Source organism: Enoplosus armatus, chromosome 4 (genome assembly GCF_043641665.1).
Source record: "Enoplosus armatus isolate fEnoArm2 chromosome 4, fEnoArm2.hap1, whole genome shotgun sequence".
Lineage (NCBI taxonomy): Eukaryota > Metazoa > Chordata > Actinopteri > Centrarchiformes > Enoplosidae > Enoplosus > Enoplosus armatus.
The window spans coordinates 18,219,745-18,238,573 of record NC_092183.1 but is presented as its reverse complement, the minus strand read 5'-3'; the positions used below and the strand labels follow the sequence as shown (position 1 = coordinate 18,238,573).

At 45.6% G+C, this 18,829-nt stretch overlaps 2 protein-coding genes across 3 annotated transcripts in view; one reads left to right on the top strand and one right to left on the bottom strand.

The window, feature by feature from the left end:
* Positions 1 to 1,668, top strand: part of bmp1a (bone morphogenetic protein 1a) — a 29,527-nt gene extending 27,859 nt beyond the window's left edge. For both annotated transcript variants that reach the window (XM_070903670.1, XM_070903669.1), the window contains exon 20: positions 426 to 1,668. In XM_070903670.1, the coding sequence (XP_070759771.1) occupies positions 426 to 560 (135 nt within the window). In that variant the 3' untranslated portion in view covers positions 561 to 1,668. The remainder of the gene's footprint in view (positions 1 to 425) is intronic.
* Positions 1,669 to 5,504: 3,836 nt separating this feature from the next.
* On the bottom strand, positions 5,505 to 17,594 carry disp3 (dispatched RND transporter family member 3). Its single transcript, XM_070904808.1, has 22 exons — positions 17,531 to 17,594; positions 17,187 to 17,288; positions 12,143 to 13,141; positions 11,825 to 12,044; positions 11,552 to 11,688; positions 11,279 to 11,413; positions 10,505 to 10,665; positions 10,189 to 10,328; positions 9,978 to 10,069; positions 9,690 to 9,854; positions 9,151 to 9,312; positions 8,915 to 9,061; positions 8,686 to 8,822; positions 8,402 to 8,571; positions 8,173 to 8,303; positions 7,684 to 7,868; positions 7,451 to 7,577; positions 6,783 to 6,928; positions 6,544 to 6,703; positions 6,330 to 6,443; positions 6,058 to 6,230; positions 5,505 to 5,861 (listed from the first exon to the last, which is right to left on the bottom strand). Exons 1-22 carry the CDS (start codon positions 17,592 to 17,594, stop codon positions 5,505 to 5,507), a joined length of 4,224 nt encoding a protein of 1,407 aa, XP_070760909.1.
* Positions 17,595 to 18,829: the final 1,235 nt, after the last annotated feature.

The window sequence follows — 18,829 nt, the reverse complement described above, 5'->3', positions numbered from 1 at the left end:
TGTTGCATATTTTCTGCGCTTACATAATGCAGTTAATTCCCCTTTTGTTTCATTGGGAACAGTCTGGCCGACTTTATACTCAAGACAGTAGAAATATAAAAGTGCCGTGCAGTATATGGTTTTGTTCAGGGAAGAAGTGGGCTCTGTGGAGTGGTGCACCTGGAACTCATCATCAGAGTATATAACTTCACTAGCAGCCAAAGCCTTAATCAGAATAAAGCTGGAAAGGGCCAGTCCTGGTCCCGGACCCTTACGTGGCCCCTGTCTGTTACAGAACAGCTCTCTGCAGTCAGAAGCCATTCGTCATGGTCACTGATTTGACTTCAGTTTCAGCATGTGAGAAGTCTTTAGTTTTAATTGAAGTGCAGTCAAAGGACCATAAAGCGACTGCACAAATGAATCTCTTGTTTTGTCCCTCCTGACAGCCTCCAGAGGAGATCTACTCGGCCGGTGACTCCATTGTGATCAAGTTCCGCTCTGACGATACAATCAACAAAAAAGGATTTCATGTCCGCTACACCAGCACCAAGTTCCAGGACACACTGCACTCACGCAAGTGACCAGCGGGGGCCGGAAGGGGCCGTGCGGGGCAAAGGGGCAAACGGAGGGGCCCCCAGGGGAGGCGCCAGCCTGACGCTCGGAAACCTTCGGCCACCAAGGTGAATCAGACACGACAGAACAACCGCAAGACCACCAACCGCACCTCAGCTCCTAGGGGCTCTAGCTCCCCCCACAGACTGTGAGGAGTAAAGCCATTCTGCAGTACACCTTGTTTTTACCTTTTTATGGTTAGGATTGGGGTGGGAGGATGAACGTCTGCTTTAGGCAGACAGTAGGGGAAAATTTATTGACCCAGTCCCCTCCAGATAATTATTTTGTTTCTTTTTTTTTTTTTTTTTTTTTAAACATGCCTCCTAATGAGAGGCACAAAGGAAAACAGTGGATTCTCAGGACCTGTAGGAAGGCAGGCATCAGCTGGACAGATCCCTGCTTTTGTCGGGCCAACCCACCACATCCAGGGAGAGGAGAGGAAGAGGAGGAGGAGTATGGGAAGGTCTCCTGCACTCCTCAATAATTGCTCTCCTCTCCTCACACTCTCATCCCTTTGGTTCAAGGATTCCTATCTGTAAAAGGATTAGAAGGACTTGACTTGAGATTTTGATACTGTATGTCAGTCAATTGCATGTAATTACAAGGAAAGAAGGAAAACTGTACAGTGGCAACACCAGCATTTGTAATTGGCATTGTCCTGGCAACCAGTGGCAAGATTCTCGTTGTTACCATTAACAAGGAAATTAAGGAAGCAGTTATCTTATTAAAGGACTAATAAATGAATTGTGGTCCATGTCTTCTGGTTGGTAATTGCTTGCCTGATGACTGGCTATTACTGTACCTCCATGTATAAAGTAATGTGTGTGATCTTTCAAAGGGAACATGTGCTTTTCTCAGCTCGAACCAGTTAGCACTTTACAGTGAATTGTTCCAAAATCATGAGCTTATGAGTTTTTGTGAAATGCAATGCCAGTTCACTTATTTTTAAATGCATTTTATCTCTCTTATTCTTCATTGTTTTGTTTTTTTTTAATTGCTCCATTTAGTTTCTCGGGCATACTTGAACATTGTGTGTGCCCTGTGACATGGGGTAATAAAGATATGACTTATGTTTCAGTGTTGATTTACAGTTCTGATGTAAAATAATTTCTCTCCAGAGAAAATGCCTTTTCATGGTACAATGAAGTATTTCTCAAGAACCAAATGAGCCCGGGTATTTATTGTTATATTAATTACATATATAATGTAAAGGTGGAAAGGTACTGTTGAAATTAGCCCTATAAATGCCTTCTAATGTGTAGCCATTGGTCTATGTTGAATATACTATGTTGCTCACTCGTTCCTTTTCTCCATTTCTTTCTCACTCAGCACTATGAGAATAATGTTGTGTGACACTGCAGCAGTCTGACACACCTGTCTGATGTCTGACCTTTGGTCACAATATTAACTGATAACTGTAAACCTGCCTTTTTGCCATTTCATTTCAATTTAAGCCTGCAGTGCGTTCAGGGGGCACGAGATCAATGTTAATCAAAAACATGCGAACAAATTGTATCTCGTGCCTACGAATGAATCAAAACCTTTCTTTTCTATATGGCCACTCTGGTGCTCTGTAGGATAGAGCCTTTAATTAAGCTTTACTTTAGCTTGGAGATGAGCTATCAAGACCTGTTGACAAAAATTGCTTTGCAAGGCATTATTGTTAGTGAAAGGCAGTTTCAGAGGATATTGAGAGATTATATCTCGTCTGCAATATGATGTAGTTGGAGCGAGGTATCAGGAGAGAAGGCGTGAGGATCCTTCTTTCTCTGCTCGACCCAGTCAACTGTCAGGCTCCGGAAGCAGCATCCTATTTCCCAAATGCATCAATCTGCTGCATTTTGAGAGCGAAATCAAGAGATAGATCAATGAAGAATTGTTTGCTCTAGTAAACAATTTCACAATTTCAATCATAAACACATTGTAGGTGGTTGTATAGATATGAATAGTTCAGCACTGAACAAACTCCCAGTCCACGTCCACCTGGTGTGTGGGCGTCACCTCGGTCTCACCTTGTGTATTATTGGACTGAGAGCAGACACTCAAAAACAGCTTTTTTCTTCAGCTATTCAAGGAAACTGCGCCTATAGCCAACTCATCGAACCTGGAGTTGCACTACATAATATAGTCTATGCCTCACTGGGTCCGTCCGGTACCGCAAACACAAACACACGCCCGCTTCACGAGATGAAGCAATAAGGGCTCCGTGCCCAACAACTGCGCCATGCGTAAAGGCGCATGGAACTTCATATGCGCCCCAGTGGCACCGCACAGTGGAATACCTGACAGTCTCCGTGAGGGGATGAAGGCTGGGAACAAAATAAAGCCTACTAGCTGTGAGGAAGCGGAGACGAAGGTTAAGCACCGTCACAGAGGGGAAAAGGCGTGTTTTAGTCGTTGTTTGAATTATTAAGACCGAGAAAAGTGTCTCGCATTGCTGAAGATGTGCGAAGTTAAGCGTCCCCTGATTTAACCCCTGCTTGCGCTGACTGAGTTGCCGGTTGAGTGCAATCCAGGACAATTGAGTTGGAGGAGTAACACTGTGAGGACGCGCTGGTGTGAGTTTGAAATAAGTTTCTGAGGGATTTCTGACACTCAGCAAACACAAGAAAAACCCAACAAAGCCAAATATAAATATCCTTTATTCATCTCATCTTTGATTCACTATTTATAGATGGAGCTTTCCCCTACATGTAACCTCACTCTCCCTCAATAATGATTCCATTACTGTCCTGCTGAGCTTTTTTATAAAAACACGAGGAGCAGAGCAGTGCTGTTGCACCACTGAAATTGGCCCTGACTCTACTTAACCCAACAGAAAGTGCTGCAAAATACATGCAGATCAAGACACATTTCACATTCGTGAATAAACAATAAAGATTCCTGAAAGGTGCAGGCACCTTTTTTATATAAACTTACGTTTTCCTTTGATGGTGGAATTTCACACATATGGTCTCAATTTCTATTCAATTATCTAAGAAGATTGATGTCATTATTCAGCATAGTTTGGATTTGTGTAAACTGATGTACTTTACTACACTCATCTGTATCAGATTGAAATGTGTCCTCCTTTCTCATTTAGTAAAGTGAACTCATACTCCTATTAACACAAATAAGAACATTCATGTAAAAAGGAATGAAGGAGTGTCTTTGCTCCAGTAAGGACAGACTGCATTTCAGTATTTGTAGATCAGGAAACATGACATCGCAAGAAATGGGATCTCCATAAACGTGTCTTGTAAACCAAAAATTACACTTAAACGACTGAAGTTCCTCCACTGACGTTCTGTTATTCTGACAATGGTTTTCTTTTTCTGCTGCAGCATAACACATTTGGTGCTGCTGCTTCAGTCAAATAAAACAGAGGAACAAAAGCCTGCCAAGGTTTTTCTGCTTTTACTCAAAGTATTTGTTTCCATCTTCCTACATCTGTTTCCATCACGATGAGCAGGAACGCCTCTGTATGTAGAACAACTTCCTTTTGTTTAATATAACCGGCATGAAACATTGATGCCCTGCGATTCAGTGTAAAATCGGAGCCGTTTTCGTATGAATAATTAACGACAGCCAACTGGTGATGTGACGCCGCCGACTGTAGCTCTCCCAGTAACTATGTGACTGGAAGCAAACAGTGACAGGTCTTCATCCAGCTCCGCTGCCCCGTTATATAACAATGCAGAAGAAAACAGCGCTGAGCTTTTACAAAAGAAAAAGACCCGAGGCTTTCTGCACCTGTTTTATTTGATATTCACAAGTAACACACACTTCACAGAAATTTACTGCTCTTTCCACAATTGAGTCAGTCCCTCTCCCTAACCATTATTGTGTTTTCTGGTTTGACAAATGGCCCTCACCTGCACTGCGGGGCAGACCGAGGCTGGCGTCGATGGGTGTATGAGTGGTGCTCCACATTGTGTGAGAGCAGAGGAGGGAGCAGGGTTGGTTACAGTGAGTGCCTACAAGTGCGGTGGAGGGCGTGTAGAGGGCACACCTGAGGACCCCACAAGAGGTCTCTTTCAATTTGTGCTGATGACAAAAATAGAAACGTTTACGCAGTTTGAGAGATCTAAGATATAAACATGTGAGAGGATCAGAAAAGAGGAGGATGTCTTGTGGTGAGTACTGTACGCACTACTCCTCAAACAAGTGTGTGCTGGCAGCATCAGAGGTTCAGCTCAGAAGGTGTGAGAGCAGCATACCGAAAACATTTACATCACATTTAACAAAACGGTGCACAGTGTAAATCTGACTAGTACACCTTTGAATCCAGCCACACCAGGACATCATAACCTTTGTTACAAAATGTGGCTGAAAAACACATTCAATGCACAACTGAGAGAAACACAAAATGTGATGTTTCACAAGATGGCCGTGAATCAAGTGAAGCAGCTACAGCGATCCTCACGGACGTCACAGCGCGATGGCCTGACGGTGTTCACAACAGCAGGTCACAGAACAGTCAGTAACTCTTCACGACTCAGTAAGCTACACTCTGATGAAAACCGTGACTCAGCCAGTGTTTCCCAACGATTACTCAATCATCCCCACCTCTAGGCTGAAGGCGATATCGGATCAAAAAAAATACCTCGGCTGAATCATCATGTAAACCCAGAAAGGTCAACCCACTACTGTGAGTCACAGTCATTGACACTATATTTTAGAAGAAGTACCCGGAGGGTAATACTTAGAATCCACTGATCAATACAAGTGAAAAATATGTATTTGGTGATGACAAACAGCTTCTTATTATGGAATTGATTCTGACATCTTTGTGCTGTAAAGTAGGAGATCATTTACTGATCTGATATACCTCCTGAACATGGAGGAAAATACAGTGCTAACACTTCTAATTTTTGCATACAGAGGAACTCCTCACATGCCTGACATCAGTGTGAGTTGGTGGGCGGTTGAGTTTACGTGCTGACTGATTGCCAGGCCAACGCTCCCAGCTGTCCTCCCACCCAGCACAGAGCCGCTCCCAAGGCTGCAGCCCCCGTCACGGCCAGGCTGGCCTTCAGCACGGCGCCGGGGGGTCTGCTGAAGCGGGCGGGGGCCATGCACGCCAACATGGCCACAGTCACGGTCAGGGTGAACAAAATGGAGACGGCAGTGTTAATGGCCACGATCTGGCCAAACTTGGCGAAAGGCACAATGACACAGAAGAAGAGAGGGACCGTGGAGATCACCGTGGTGATGGCGCTGGACACTATGGCAACGCCCACATGGTTCACTGCCTGCAGCGTCCGCCTCTGCCTCTCTGCCGGAGCCTCCTGCAAACAACACACAGTTTACTAGGAAGAGGCGCTCTTCTTGACTCATGAGCCTTCAGGGTGCTTCTCGCCTTATTAAATCCAAAATCTTAGTCATTAGCTTGTTTTAGCATGTGTGTAAACAGAAAACATGCCGTGGAAGTTTTCTCATCATTGCTCATAATAGCTGCTGTGAGTCAAATTTACACTCCCATACCAAGTTATGACCAGGTGTAGATGGCATGCTCTCCCCAGCCAGCAGGTATCCCTCCACCAGGTGCAGGCAGTAATCCACCGAAGATCCCACAAGTATAGACAGAGAAATCGCCTCCACTGCTCCCATCTCCCAGCCCAGCCAATACATGACCGCCACCACCAGGCAGATCACTCCTGTCGAATGTGTCACACACACATGATCCCGACCCAGGCCTCAACATTCAATTTTGAAAAAGTCACTTCCAAACCTGAACATGCAACTTCATCTCTTACCTAGAATGGTTATGAGCACTGGCAGCAGCAGCAGAGGATGTGCAGTAAACACAGACACAGCTGCCACACAGATGGCCAGAGACAGCAGCAGACTCCAGAGGGCACTCTCCACACCTACAAACAGACCAGAGAGCAGCATATTATCAGATATTTACATGCTGCCCCTCTCACGGAGAGTGAGACTCTTCGACGTGCAATGGCACCTCTCACTTGCCTATGATTTCCATGAAGATCTGCTTCCAGTGCTCGCAGGTCTGGAAACCCCGTTGCAGAGCGGAGGTCTGCGGGAGGGAGGCGAGCTGCTCCTGGATGAAGTTCTCCCACTGAAGGAAGTCGGAATAGGTCTGAAAGGAAGATTTCCCCTTGTATGTAGTCTTGGGAGAAGAGAGGTAGAGCGTTAGGTGCTGCTCTGCGATGCAGGATAATGAAAAGCTGAAAGATGAAGGGACTCACAGACTCAAAGGCCATGGACAGCCAGCGGACCTTGCCTCCGTGCATCCCCACCGCTCCGTGGGAGAGCTGCCCCGGAAGCAGGTTGGGTTCGGGGAGAGAGTGACACTCGGGATGGAGCAGAGGCAGAATAGAAGACAGTTTATTACCTGAAGAGAACAGAAGAACGGGAATGACCTTTTACACACTTTCATTCTCTATATAGGATTATCTTTATGTCGTGGTTTACCTTCTTTTTGATTTGCCAGGTGTTTTTTTACCCATTTGTTGAGCACTTTATCTCACAGCTTTGTGCTAGGCGTGTTTTCGGGCTGCAACTAATGATTCTTTTCATTATCGATCAATCTGCTGATTGCTTGATTGATTGATTTACAAAATGTCAGACAATGGTGAAAAATGGTCATCACAATTTCTCAAACCACAAGTTAACATCTTCAGATGTCATGTTTTGTCCAAACCCCACAAATATTTAATTTTCCTATTAAAGAGGAATAAGAATATCAGCAAATATTCACATTTGAGGAAAAATGTAGCTTACCGGCTTTAATAATCGATCAATTCATTTTGTGTTGACCAATTAGTAAATTAGTTAAATGGTCAGCTCTATAAGGTTTAATATTATTGTTTTATGATATTTTAAGCTAAAATTAAAGATTTCACTGGGTTTTTACCTGAAGGCAAACACTGCGCTCCTCCTGGCTTCACAAGTTGTCTGTTTGCACTAATAGCTTTACAGATTTTGCAAAGATGCCCCATTTCCTGGAAAATGTCAAAGTCTGGATCCAATATAATGCTGCCCTTTGGAGAGAATCAAACACCACGTCAACCACATGAGAATACATCATTTAAAAATCTGGCTCTGCTTTACTTCTGTTGGTTATAATGACGCAGGTGTAACCCTCACCATATCTCCAATAACATGGTTGTCCCTGTGTTCGCTTCGGTTGACTCCCAAGATGCCAAAGACAACAAAGACCATCGCCCCGGTGTCGACCAGAGGACGGACCGCTGGGTGGCCACACGCTCCGCCGCTGCACGGGTTGAAGCCAAACGTTTTGGATGCTTTCATTTTGGCAGCAGATGAGGGATCTTTGAAAATAGAAGCAGAGCGAAATCTCTCAACGGCATTTATTTATACAGTGTAAAAATATGTGTACGACTGCAGTGCTGAGGAAAAATCCTCCAGTGGGTTCAGAGAGAGCCACTTTAAGAAGCTATATTTGGAAAACGTGTCATATCACTGCATTTTCTCTGTTTTTAAGACTCAATGAGAATAAATGACATAAATAAAGACATTTCAGCAGTGCGACACATGCAGTGCAGAAACAGTTTTCCTGATGGGCTAACAAACAGTCTTTATGTTAATGATGCCTTCTGACACTAGCTCGCTCACCACTGGGGAGAGGAGTATAAAAGGTTCCCTGTGTGGGTCCATCAGGCCCAGAACTGATGCCGCAGCCAGGCGGGTTGACACACACTCGGCTGGGATGAGGTCTCAGGCGGCGCTGGGCAAAGCACAGTCTCCTAAGAGCAGAAAGCAGAGGTCAAGTGACAGATTGTTCACTAAACCAACATGACCGTCCGATCAACTTTTACTCTGATTTCCTCATTTGTGTTTTCACCTGCTGTGCTGCTGCGGAGACGATGCTGCATAAAAGGAAAACTCTGGCATCCAGCCATGACGGGGGTCACATGAGGCGGATGTGATCATCCAGCTGGGGTACGGGTGGTACACATGGGAAACACACACTGTCATTCTGGTGGTGTAATTGCTGCGGGGCTGATTATAAGCCTATTCAGAGGAAACAAGATTAGTTATAAGCCGCTTTAGTGGTGCATATCACAGTTGGGAGACATAACATTACAACTAATTATATAAAAAAAACTTTTTTTTTTGCTCTCTAACCTGAAATGATGACACCTCTTCATGCTCTGAGCTGCACAGTTTCCACGGGGAGGGAGTGCTGGTGTTAAGGGAGAAGCGGTAAAGGGTTGTAGAGGCTCTGAGGTCCAACTTTGATATGTACACTGTAAGTAAAGGGCCTACAAAAAACATTACAAAGTACAATATTTCAAAATAGTGGAACAGGTTTTAAATAAAGAGGAAGAGGATTGTTACGTGCTGAATGTTTTACCTGTTTGGTTGGTGCTTGAATTTGGTTTTACCGAGCTCCGAGGAGCAGTGGAGGTTGTTGTGCTCGGGGTCTGCTGATGTGTAGAAAACTTAAATGCTGACGAGGAAGTGTGGGTGTACAAAGGGTGGGGCTTTTCCATGAACACACCTGCAGGACACAACGTGCAAAGTCAGATATTTATTTTGGATCTCTGAGGTTAGCTGGGGAGTGTGTTTCCATCACTGCCACAGTCTCACCTGAGCACATAGGGCAGGAGATGCCTTGACCGCTGAGGTTGCTCCTCAGAGCCAGCAGAGTCTGGAGGTTTGTGTCCCGGCGGAAAAGAAGGGGGGCGTGAGTGGCCGGCCTCAGGAGACAGCAGCAGCCGGCAGATAAGAGCAGAACCAGGAGGAAGACACCTGGGCCGACAGGAAGACAAAGATAAACAATGGCAGAGAGGAGGGACTGATGGAGTAGATAGAGCAGCTGAGGGACAGATCAGGAATAAGGATCAATTACAGTCACTCCTGAAAAGAGGGAGGATGAATACTTCATGATAGGCGATTGCTCTTCCTCTGACAGACTAACTCCCCTCAGGCTGGACAGAGTTTACAGCATTTCCTCAACGGTTCTTATTTGAGCTGCAGGTTACTCTCATGTCTCAATCATAGATCAAGAGCTTCACAGATATATAGAAATGTCTCCCTGATCTTTTTAAGTATAAGTTCTTGAAAATAAATTGAGCTTAGCCGTGTCAAAACCCTTGTGAGTTCTCAGAGTTTATATCAAATCTCACCCAGAACGGCCTTTCGGCGCTCCACAGCTGGCTCTGCCACTAAGTGCTTCAGGGCCCACTGGAGATTTGTGCTCACCACACCCACATGCTGCTGCCCTGGAGGGGACAGAGGTGTCTCCACTGACAGGGAAAGAATGGCCGCATCGCCGTCTGTGTCACAGGAGCCTGGCCGAGACAAAGACAGGGGCTTAGAGGTGCCTGGACAGCAGCGTTTTACAGCCTGGACTCATTCCCTTTCCCATCCACCCCCCAATCATTCATTCAATGCTAGGCAGATAATAATCTCACCTGGCTCCATCTCCACTGACAGAAGGGCCACATCATCATCCTCATCTGACAAAGGGCCGTGGCTGGCTGACAGGCCCGAAAACAGCTTCCAGCTTGAGAGGGAGGAGGAAGTTTAGGGAGGGAGACAGCTGAAGGGATTACATCTCACCCGTGGTGTCGCACAGCATGCACAAATAACATCTCACACAAAAGTAAGGAAATAACGCCTCACCAATTCAACCAGGCGTGTTCCTGAGGCTCCACACACTCATTCCAGACACACAGGGCGGCTGGCATCAGGACTGATACCCAAAGCCAGCAGCAGCTGACAATGAGGGCCATGAATAGGCCGAAGTCATGCACGGCTGGGATCTAAGTGTCAGTTAAATGAAGCACAGTGTAAAGGACCTTGAAACATTAAATTTGTGCTTATCGCATGAAAATGGCTGTCTGCTGAGAGAGGCACTTCTATTCATCCATAGCAGGAGAGTCATTTATTCTTCCTGTACAGATCCTATTAACGGCTGCATTCCTCTTCTTATGATTACCTGAGAGAAAGTGTTCGCAGCATAGGCTGCTGCAGTGGTGAAGGAGGTGAGGAAAGTAGCTCGGCCAGCTGTTTTAATTGTGTAGATCATTCGCTGCTGCGGCTGACGCAGATGGGAGGCCTGTCTGAAGGTGCTGATGAACACAAATACATCATCCACCCCTGAACAACAGTGAGAGAACAAAAGAGCTGCCTTAGCACATGTTATGGTAAATGTACTGTAAAAAGGTGTTCCAACCTTCCAAGCAATAGTTTGACATTGTGGGAAATACGTTTAATGGCTTTCTTCCTGAGAGTTAGGTGAGAAGATTGATAGCACTCTCATGTCTGTACAGTAAATATGATGCTACCAATAGCAGCCATAGCTTTACGTATATTAGCTTAGCTAACTGGCTGCTGGAGGACACTGTTCTGCAGGGGTTTATGTGCTGGACTATTTCCTGGCCTGGCGCTGTAACTTCCTGGAGTCTCCGCTGGTTGCCTCACAGTGACGACAAGGCTTCGGGAAGCTTGTAATCTTGTAAAAGAAATAGTCCGGCACAAACCTCCCCGAAATACCGCAATGTGTCGTTTTTCACACTTAAGTTTTTGTATGGATTAAACAAACGAGATATGACATCTTAATTAGTGCGCTTAAGAGATAATGGTAGGTGGATTTTGTCACCTTTTCACAGATTCATGCCATGTTTCCCCGTTTCCAAACAAATAAGCGTATTTCCCAAAATGCCAAACTATTCCTTTCTAATGTAAAACTGATGTATTTCTTTTCCCTTACCAATACCGATAATGACAAAGGCTGCAACTCCATTGAGAATGCCCAGGTACCTCACGCCAAAGACAACATGGTATAGGAAAAGAGCCATCAAGCAGCTCAGTCCGATGCTGGTGAGTCCAAAGAAAGTCAGAAACACTGCGAGAGACGAGAAAACAACAAGGAGCTTGTGAACATTCATATATATAGTTCAAACACTGAGATATGTACACACACACACACACACACACACACACACACTGGTGCAAGTATAAAAAGGAACAGGTCATACTGTACCAGAGAAGGAGGTAAGGACATAGACGAGCACAGTAATGCAGGCTCCGCTGATGACAGCCAGCATCATATCATTGTGAAAGGTGTGTCTCACCTCATCATCAAACAGCTCTGTCCCCCCATACAGCACCTTCACCTGGCTGGGAGGAGGGAAGCAGACACACAACAACGCCAAACTTCAGCCGCAACAATGTGTAGGACGCGTAATGTGGAATGATGAAAGGAATCATGATGTACTGTAATAAATGGCCAACATTGCAGTAATCTTCTCCTGACCTGGTGGACTGCTTGGCCAGGATGTCTGCATACTGAACCACAAAGGTTTTGAAGCGGGATCTTTGCTCGTCAGCTCGGTCCTGCAGGGAGTAGTAGGAAGGAAGAGGAGCTCCGAAGTGGATCTCACTGCGTAAGAGAGAGGAGGAGAGATGCTCAGGGGACAGACTCTCATCCACGTACCAGTAGAACTGTGGGTGGGTGATGGCCAGACTCAGAGAACCTGGGAATACATAAACAGCACTGTTAGGAGGACTCTTACAGGTATTCCTTTGTGCTTGAAAGCTCTTATTTTTTCCACTTTCTCTACTGTGAACTCACCTTGAATATCAGCAAGATCCGGGCCCATGCCATCGTAGTATATCTTCCCTCCTCTCTCACTGGGGTAGAGGTAAGACAGGAGCGAGCTGGGTGGAGAGCAGTAGGACGGTCCCAGTGGCAGATCCCTCAACATCTCCAGAGGCTTCCAGCAGAACTGGTGAAACTGCGGGTGCTGCATGAGCAGCCGCTCCACGCGGTGAATCGTCTGCAGGCGCTCTGGGGTGAAGATGTTGCGATCACCCTCCCCTTGAGCCACAAACACCAGCTCGATCCTCCACAGAGCCTGGCTCTGCAAGTAGTAATTGGGAGCAAACCTGCGCCTCCTAATGAGCGGCAAAGTGGAGTTTCCATCCCATGATCTCTCCTCGTCCTCCTCTGCTCGGTGATTTGAGTTCTTGTGCTTCCCCATTTCATTCTGACCCCAATCAGGCACCGTCCTTTTATCTTTGCCTGCCGCAGCTCCTCTCCTCTGATCATCACCTGCATGTAAAGGGTGGTTTTGAGGAGTGAAGGACCTTGCGCCCTCATTATCCGTCCAGTTGAACACTCCCTGTCTGCCCAGCTTCTCCAGCAGAAGCTCCCGCAGGGCCTCAGACTCGCTGTTATCTAAGTCTCGCCTACGTCTGTCCCAGGAGCCCAGCTGAGTCTTTACAGCGATGGCGAGGGCGTCAAAGCGCTCTGCAGAGAAGTGACTGTGAACCTCAAAGGCACTGTAGGAGAGGTCTATGTCCAGAGGAGGGCAGTAGAGGAGCATGTAGGCAAACAGGGCACACGGTAGCATGACAACTACCCCTAAAACCACTCCACTGGCCCAGGGATGTGTGTACACCCACCCCACTGCCCTCCAAAGCCCACACACCTCCCCAGAGAGACAGCTCTGCCCTGCTGCTTGTGCTACTCCATCCTCTTCCTCCTGCTCCTCCTCCTCCTCCTCATCTTCCTCCCCTCCCCAGCTGGTCTGAAACAGCAGCGGCTCATCCTCCACATCCATGCTGGCACCTGTCAGGGACACATAACACCACTTGATCATCGCTCACTTCAAGCAACAACCCTTTCTCTCCTTGGGCAGGTGCACACGAGCACAAAATAGATGTTTGAACTACCAGCAGCTGACATGATGCGCCAGACATGCGCCATGAAGGACAAGATAACTTCCAAAGTTGCATTGAACGAGCAAGGACGTGTGAATTAAGTCTGTCCTCAAGCAGCTGTCAACGAAGGGCTTCCATTGGCAGCTCACATGGAGAAAACTGAGGAGGGGGGAGCCTTTTTTCTTTCTCAAGGGCTTATAAGAGAAAATGGTTGGCTGAGCCCTGCTTTAAGATGCTGATCACAAGAGCTTGGGGGTGAGACAGGCTAAAAGCTGCGATTTAATTCTTCTCTCTGTCAGTGTGTACAAGTCATTATCACCCGAAGACAGTCTGCGGGTGGCTTTCTACATATCAACAGTCGGTGTGCTGCTCTGCAGCAAATTAAATCATCTCACTTGTCTAATTACTGACAAGAAGAGCGAGTGGGATATTAGACAGAGCTGTGGAATAAGAGAGGGTTTATCTCCTGTGATGGGCAGCCTTTGACTAATGGTGTCAATAGGTGCCACTTTTTTTCCCACTCCTCCACACACAAGACACTGCAGACGGTTTGTATTCAAGTGGCAGTGAGCCGGCTAACTGCAGCAATTTATCTATTCTCTTTAGAACAGTGCTTTAAGGTCAGCCAGGTAAGACAGTGAATCTTGATTATGTGTAAAAGATAGCTGAGCTGGGCCCCGTGGCTGAAGTGATAATCCATCATAAAAAAAAGAAGAATTTACAAACCACGCCGTTGAATCAATATTTGTAAAAATGACCAAGACTCCTGGTGTTAGAAGGCAGAGAAGAAAGACTCTTGAGAGACAAACCCTGGAACGACAAATGAACTGCAGGCCTGTTGATTTATGGGATTTGTGTTTGTGCTCTAACACCTGAATAAACTTTATTTCATGGCAGTGGTAAGGACGAAAATCACCTTGTGTGCAGTCACTGTGTCCATAAAGTCAGTCTCCGGTTCACTGGTAATGGATGTGTTTCATGGCCACATCATCCACAGCCTTAGCTCTCTCACTTTCTGAGAGAGACAGTGTTTAATGTTCTCAAATGTTCACAGGTCTTACATATGCAGTTTTATGGAGGGTTTTTCCATCTATGAAAGACAACCTGTTGAATACTTGTTGAAAGGCTTATTTTGGGCCATTTTTTCTATCTGCACAACACTTCCTTTTATTAATGACCATGTCATCTTTCTCACAGACATGAACACCAGAGCACCTTTGTAATGGGAGAGCAGCAGACCAGCATCTGCCCACGCAGCTTCCTGCTCTTTTAGAGGACAATTTCATTAATGGTGTTGGGGAAGTGTGAAAACCGAGAACCAAATATGCAGTCTCAACAAAACCATCTAATTATTTTCAGTTACTTTTGGATTACAGTGCCTCATATTTCTAGAATAACAAGAAAATCATTTGTTCCAGTTTACAAGCTGTAAATTATACTTTGTAATTTACAGGCCCATCATGGGCTGTTATTTCAAAATGAGCACTATTATGTTGTTTTCTGTAATGACATAATGCAAGCCGCCTTTTCCCCTTCAAACATTTTTTCTGTCCAAGAAATGTGACCAATCTTTAACAAATATATGTGAGATATAACTGCGCATTTACAGTAAATGAAATGGAATACAGCTGCTAATTTTGGTAATTAGATTATTGTAATCCTGTTACATTTCCTCTCTGCCTCTCCAGCTTGTTTTCATGATAGTGCTCTCATCAACAGAAGATGAGAGGAGGCACGCAGACAAGCACAGAAATATGACGAGAGACGTGGAATGGAAGAAACGGGGGGGGAAGAAAAGCCTGGGGAATGACTGAAGACACACACGCCGAAGAAGCAGTCACCCTTCAAACAAACGACCAGCACCTCAAAGATCTGTGAGAAGAAGCTGTGCTTTTCTCCTGTTTAATATTCATGGAGAAAAAGATATTTAAATGAGAGGACTATCGGCACATCTCCACAGCTCCATTTCTGTGTCCGTTTCAACATCAAAACAGGCTGATTAGTGGTGCAGATGTCAATGTCTGACGGTCCGAGGAACTCATTAAAGACTAATAATGCAGACTTAGTGCCTATTAGGCTTTAATGCGTGTGCTTTATGCTAACCCTCTATCGCATACTGTGTGCCTCGCAACAGACAGCATGCAGGTACAGTGGAGGAAAGATAACTACAGTGATGCACGGCCTCAGGGACATCCTTTTCTCTCCTCTTGATGAGCCTGATGCTTCTTCGCATCCAAGAACATTGCACCCCATGTACAATAATTATAAGCGGTGTACAGCTGCAAGGCACCGAGAGCAGTGCAGAGCCTGGTATAACTAATGTGTTTACAAGCTCCCAGAATTGTTCATTCAAGATTAGGAGTACACTGTCGATTTAAACCCTTTGCAGGTGTGGATTAAAAATGGTGTGTATTTTGGCATCCTGCTCTCTGTATTTATTGGAATAAAAGCTGTCTCCCATGTGGCTCAGTGTATATTACAGCCGTGTCGTTCTTAACAGTGAGGCTGTGTTTCTTTGTCTGCAATCTAGTTTAAGACTAAAAACTGAGGCAGATAAATGCACCGAGGCCTGAAATGAACGTCTTTTTGTAGTTTTTGAGGTATAAAATCTTGTTTAAATGGCTTGAAAGATGAACCTGCTCTTGTATTATGCATGCTGTGGGACTGTGTATTGGATACCCTCGCCTTCCCTCACGCAAAACTCAATTTTGAACTTACCTTGTATGGGTTTTTATTGATGTTTTTTTTTTTTAAACAAGCGCGGCCCAGGTGGTCACGCTGTACCTGCCTGCTTGTTTCGAAGTACAGCAGCTGTATTTGATGGACTATGTTGTGCAGCACAGAGCTGTATTTGGGCTGTCTCGTGTCTTGTGTTCAGCCAGTTGAGAGCAAAAAGGAGGGTGAACTCCAGAGGACCAGATATTCCCACGTATTTTTCTCTCCAATAAAAAAGACAAGGATGAGCTGATTGTCAGCGTTTCCACCCTCCACTACATCTCCGGATTGTGTCGGGGTAGGTGAGGTGGGAGCTCTGAGCAATCCCAGCCTGCTGTGAGCCTGAACCCATCACCTATAATCATCTCTCTCAACATCTCTCTCGGCCGTCCTTTTGCTCGCCATCCCTCACTCTCTTGCCCTTTTCTTCCCTTCAGTCTGCCCGGCCTTTTCTCTATGTCTCTATCTTGTCTACAAAGGTGAGAGATTTGTAACCTTCATTACTGACAGCAGCTAAAAATAACCCCATCCTCCTCAGTTTATCTCCTCTTCATCTCATCCAATATGGATATCACAAGCTGCCTCCTGCCCCACACACATAAAGCCTGGTGTAAACTCAGCCAGCATACCACCTCATTTAAAGGGGGCATTGATTTCACCACTAGCGCTCTATGAATATATTCCTTATGCATGAGCCCTCAGCAGCATGTTTATAGCGGACGATGCCTTCTATTCCTTACACACTGTGAATCCAAAGTCAAGTCAAACTCTCGAGATCCATTTTGCAGCTAACAACGTTGTTCATCGTCTTATTGACGATGAATTAATGCTCACAATGAAGGACGCGCAAAGCTCTGTGCACGTTGTGTGAAGCATCCCGGGGCTGTACCATGTCATTTCTCTCACTCTCCTGCATAAAACAGAACAAATAAGCCCCCCACGCTACAGTGATGGTAGTTTGTTTTTCTGCCAGCGTGTAAACAACACATAATGAAGCCCATTTCCCAAAACTTATCTGCTTCAGAGTTACTCTGATGAACAATGCTTGTACTTCCGAGCTGCCTGCAGGCAGACGGGATGAGCTTTTATTGATTTGTTGAACCATTTTCTGACTTTCTCTTTCATTTTCTAGATAATTGCACAGCCAGGTCAATGATTAATATGTTTATCAATCCATCAGGCGAGAACAAAAGCATCCCTATCGGAGCCGACATCCGCAACACTGAGGAGACTCTTACCTGAGGCTGATGTGACGAGAATTACAGGTGGAGCGTTCAGGCCTACTGGGTCCACTTGTAATGTGCTGAACTTGTGCTCTGCGATTTCATCTCCTCCATGCTCTGGTGTAGAGGGGGGAAAAAAAATTACTGTTTTATTGTCATAGTTAATAACTCATCAAGAGAGAGAGAGAGACACCAAGGGACACCTCACAAGAGAATGGCACACAAAAATCCACTTCTCGCCCCCCCCACACACACTCTAAAGGAATCCTCTAATCTCAGCAGTTAATAATGTGTTGTTTTCCTCTCCTTTTATGCTCCCCGGTCCTTTCTCTCTCTCTCTCCCTCCCCTCCTCTCTTACCCGGTTGTCCAGGCGACAGAGTCAGTGAGAGACATTTCTTCCCAGAAGCTCCTCTCTCTCCCATGGCTTTGTTCAGCTTGCTCTGCTGACTAGCTCACCGGTGGAGGAGCGACGAGGAGGGGAACGCAGCCCGAAAAGCTCCGCAAACCACTAGAGGAGGGCAGGAGAGCCTGGATGGGATTTTATAAATGAGTCAAAGTGTGTCTTCGACTGGTTCCACTTGAATTCAGCTGGTTTCATGTGACTAAAACGATGCAGTTGTCATGATACAGCAGCCGAGCCCCCTCCCTTGCTTTCAGAATTGGTATGGTCTAGTCTGGTCTCAGTTGGTGGGGAGGTGGGGTGTGTTATAACAAGAGGGTGATCAGAATAACTGGCTACAGTGGGAGACAAAGTGCAGGCAATTTAAAACAATCACCTGAAGTAAGAGTTTATTAGCTTGTGCTTCGTCTTCCTTTTCAGAGCACGATGCTCTCACACCAGATGAGTCTGACTCTCTGTTGCAGATGCAGTTTGACTGCTGTGTGTGTGTCACTAATACTCTGTGGGGCTTTTTCAGCACTGATTTGACTTATCATGTTTGCCAATAATGCTTTCTCCTGGACTGTAGTGCCCTCGCTCACTCTCATCTCTTACTGCCACATCCGACTCATCCACCACCTCGCTTCTCAGCCTCTGTTCAGGTTTAACTTGGATTGCCTTGACAGCACAAACTAAGACTCCATCATCTAAATGTGAGCATATAACTGTGAAGTGAGGTTTCACCTTATGTAGCTCTTTCCATGGCAGCTGGTGCAGTGTGGAGTCAAAACACCAAGAGAACAGGTTTGGAGTCGGGTGCTCATGTCACTGTCAGTATGTGTGTGTGTGTGTGTGTGTGTGTGTGTGTGTGTGTGTGTGTGTTGGCACCCTTCAAGACACTTGTTCGCTGTGACAGATCCATCTGACCGAACAGACTTTTTTTTGGTCACTTGAGATCAATAAAGTGAAGCAGAGTGAATCTAATCACATCTACAGTGTTGCTGCGGCACTGTGGGAGAAAAACAAACAGATCTTATGAAAACTGATCAATTGTTATAACCGCATGTCGCCAATAACACCCAAACAGATTGTCCAGTGTCCTTTGTTAGGGTTTAATGAGTCCCTCCAATCTCAACAGGCTTCATTCAGTACAACACGTATCACAAATATTGGCAGGCAAGAACTCAGAGGCAGTTGATACATAATAATAATAATATACATTTAAATAATACAAATTATACATACGTCAGCCATTCATAACCCCACACATGCATACTG

What these genes read in the sequence shown, in the direction of transcription:
- disp3 (XM_070904808.1), bottom strand. Translation starts at nt 17,594, where the DNA reads ATGGGAGAGAGAGGAGCTTCTGGGAAGAAATGTCTCTCACTGACTCTG. An exon ending in TGTCCTTACCTCCTTCTCTG is followed by an intron (nt 11,414 to 11,551) that starts GTACAGTATGAC and finishes CGTCTCTCGCAG; the next exon opens with TGTTTCTGACTTTCTTTGGA. An exon ending in CTCCTGCCCTATGTGCTCAG is followed by an intron (nt 9,062 to 9,150) that starts GTGAGACTGTGG and finishes TGTGTCCTGCAG; the next exon opens with GTGTGTTCATGGAAAAGCCC.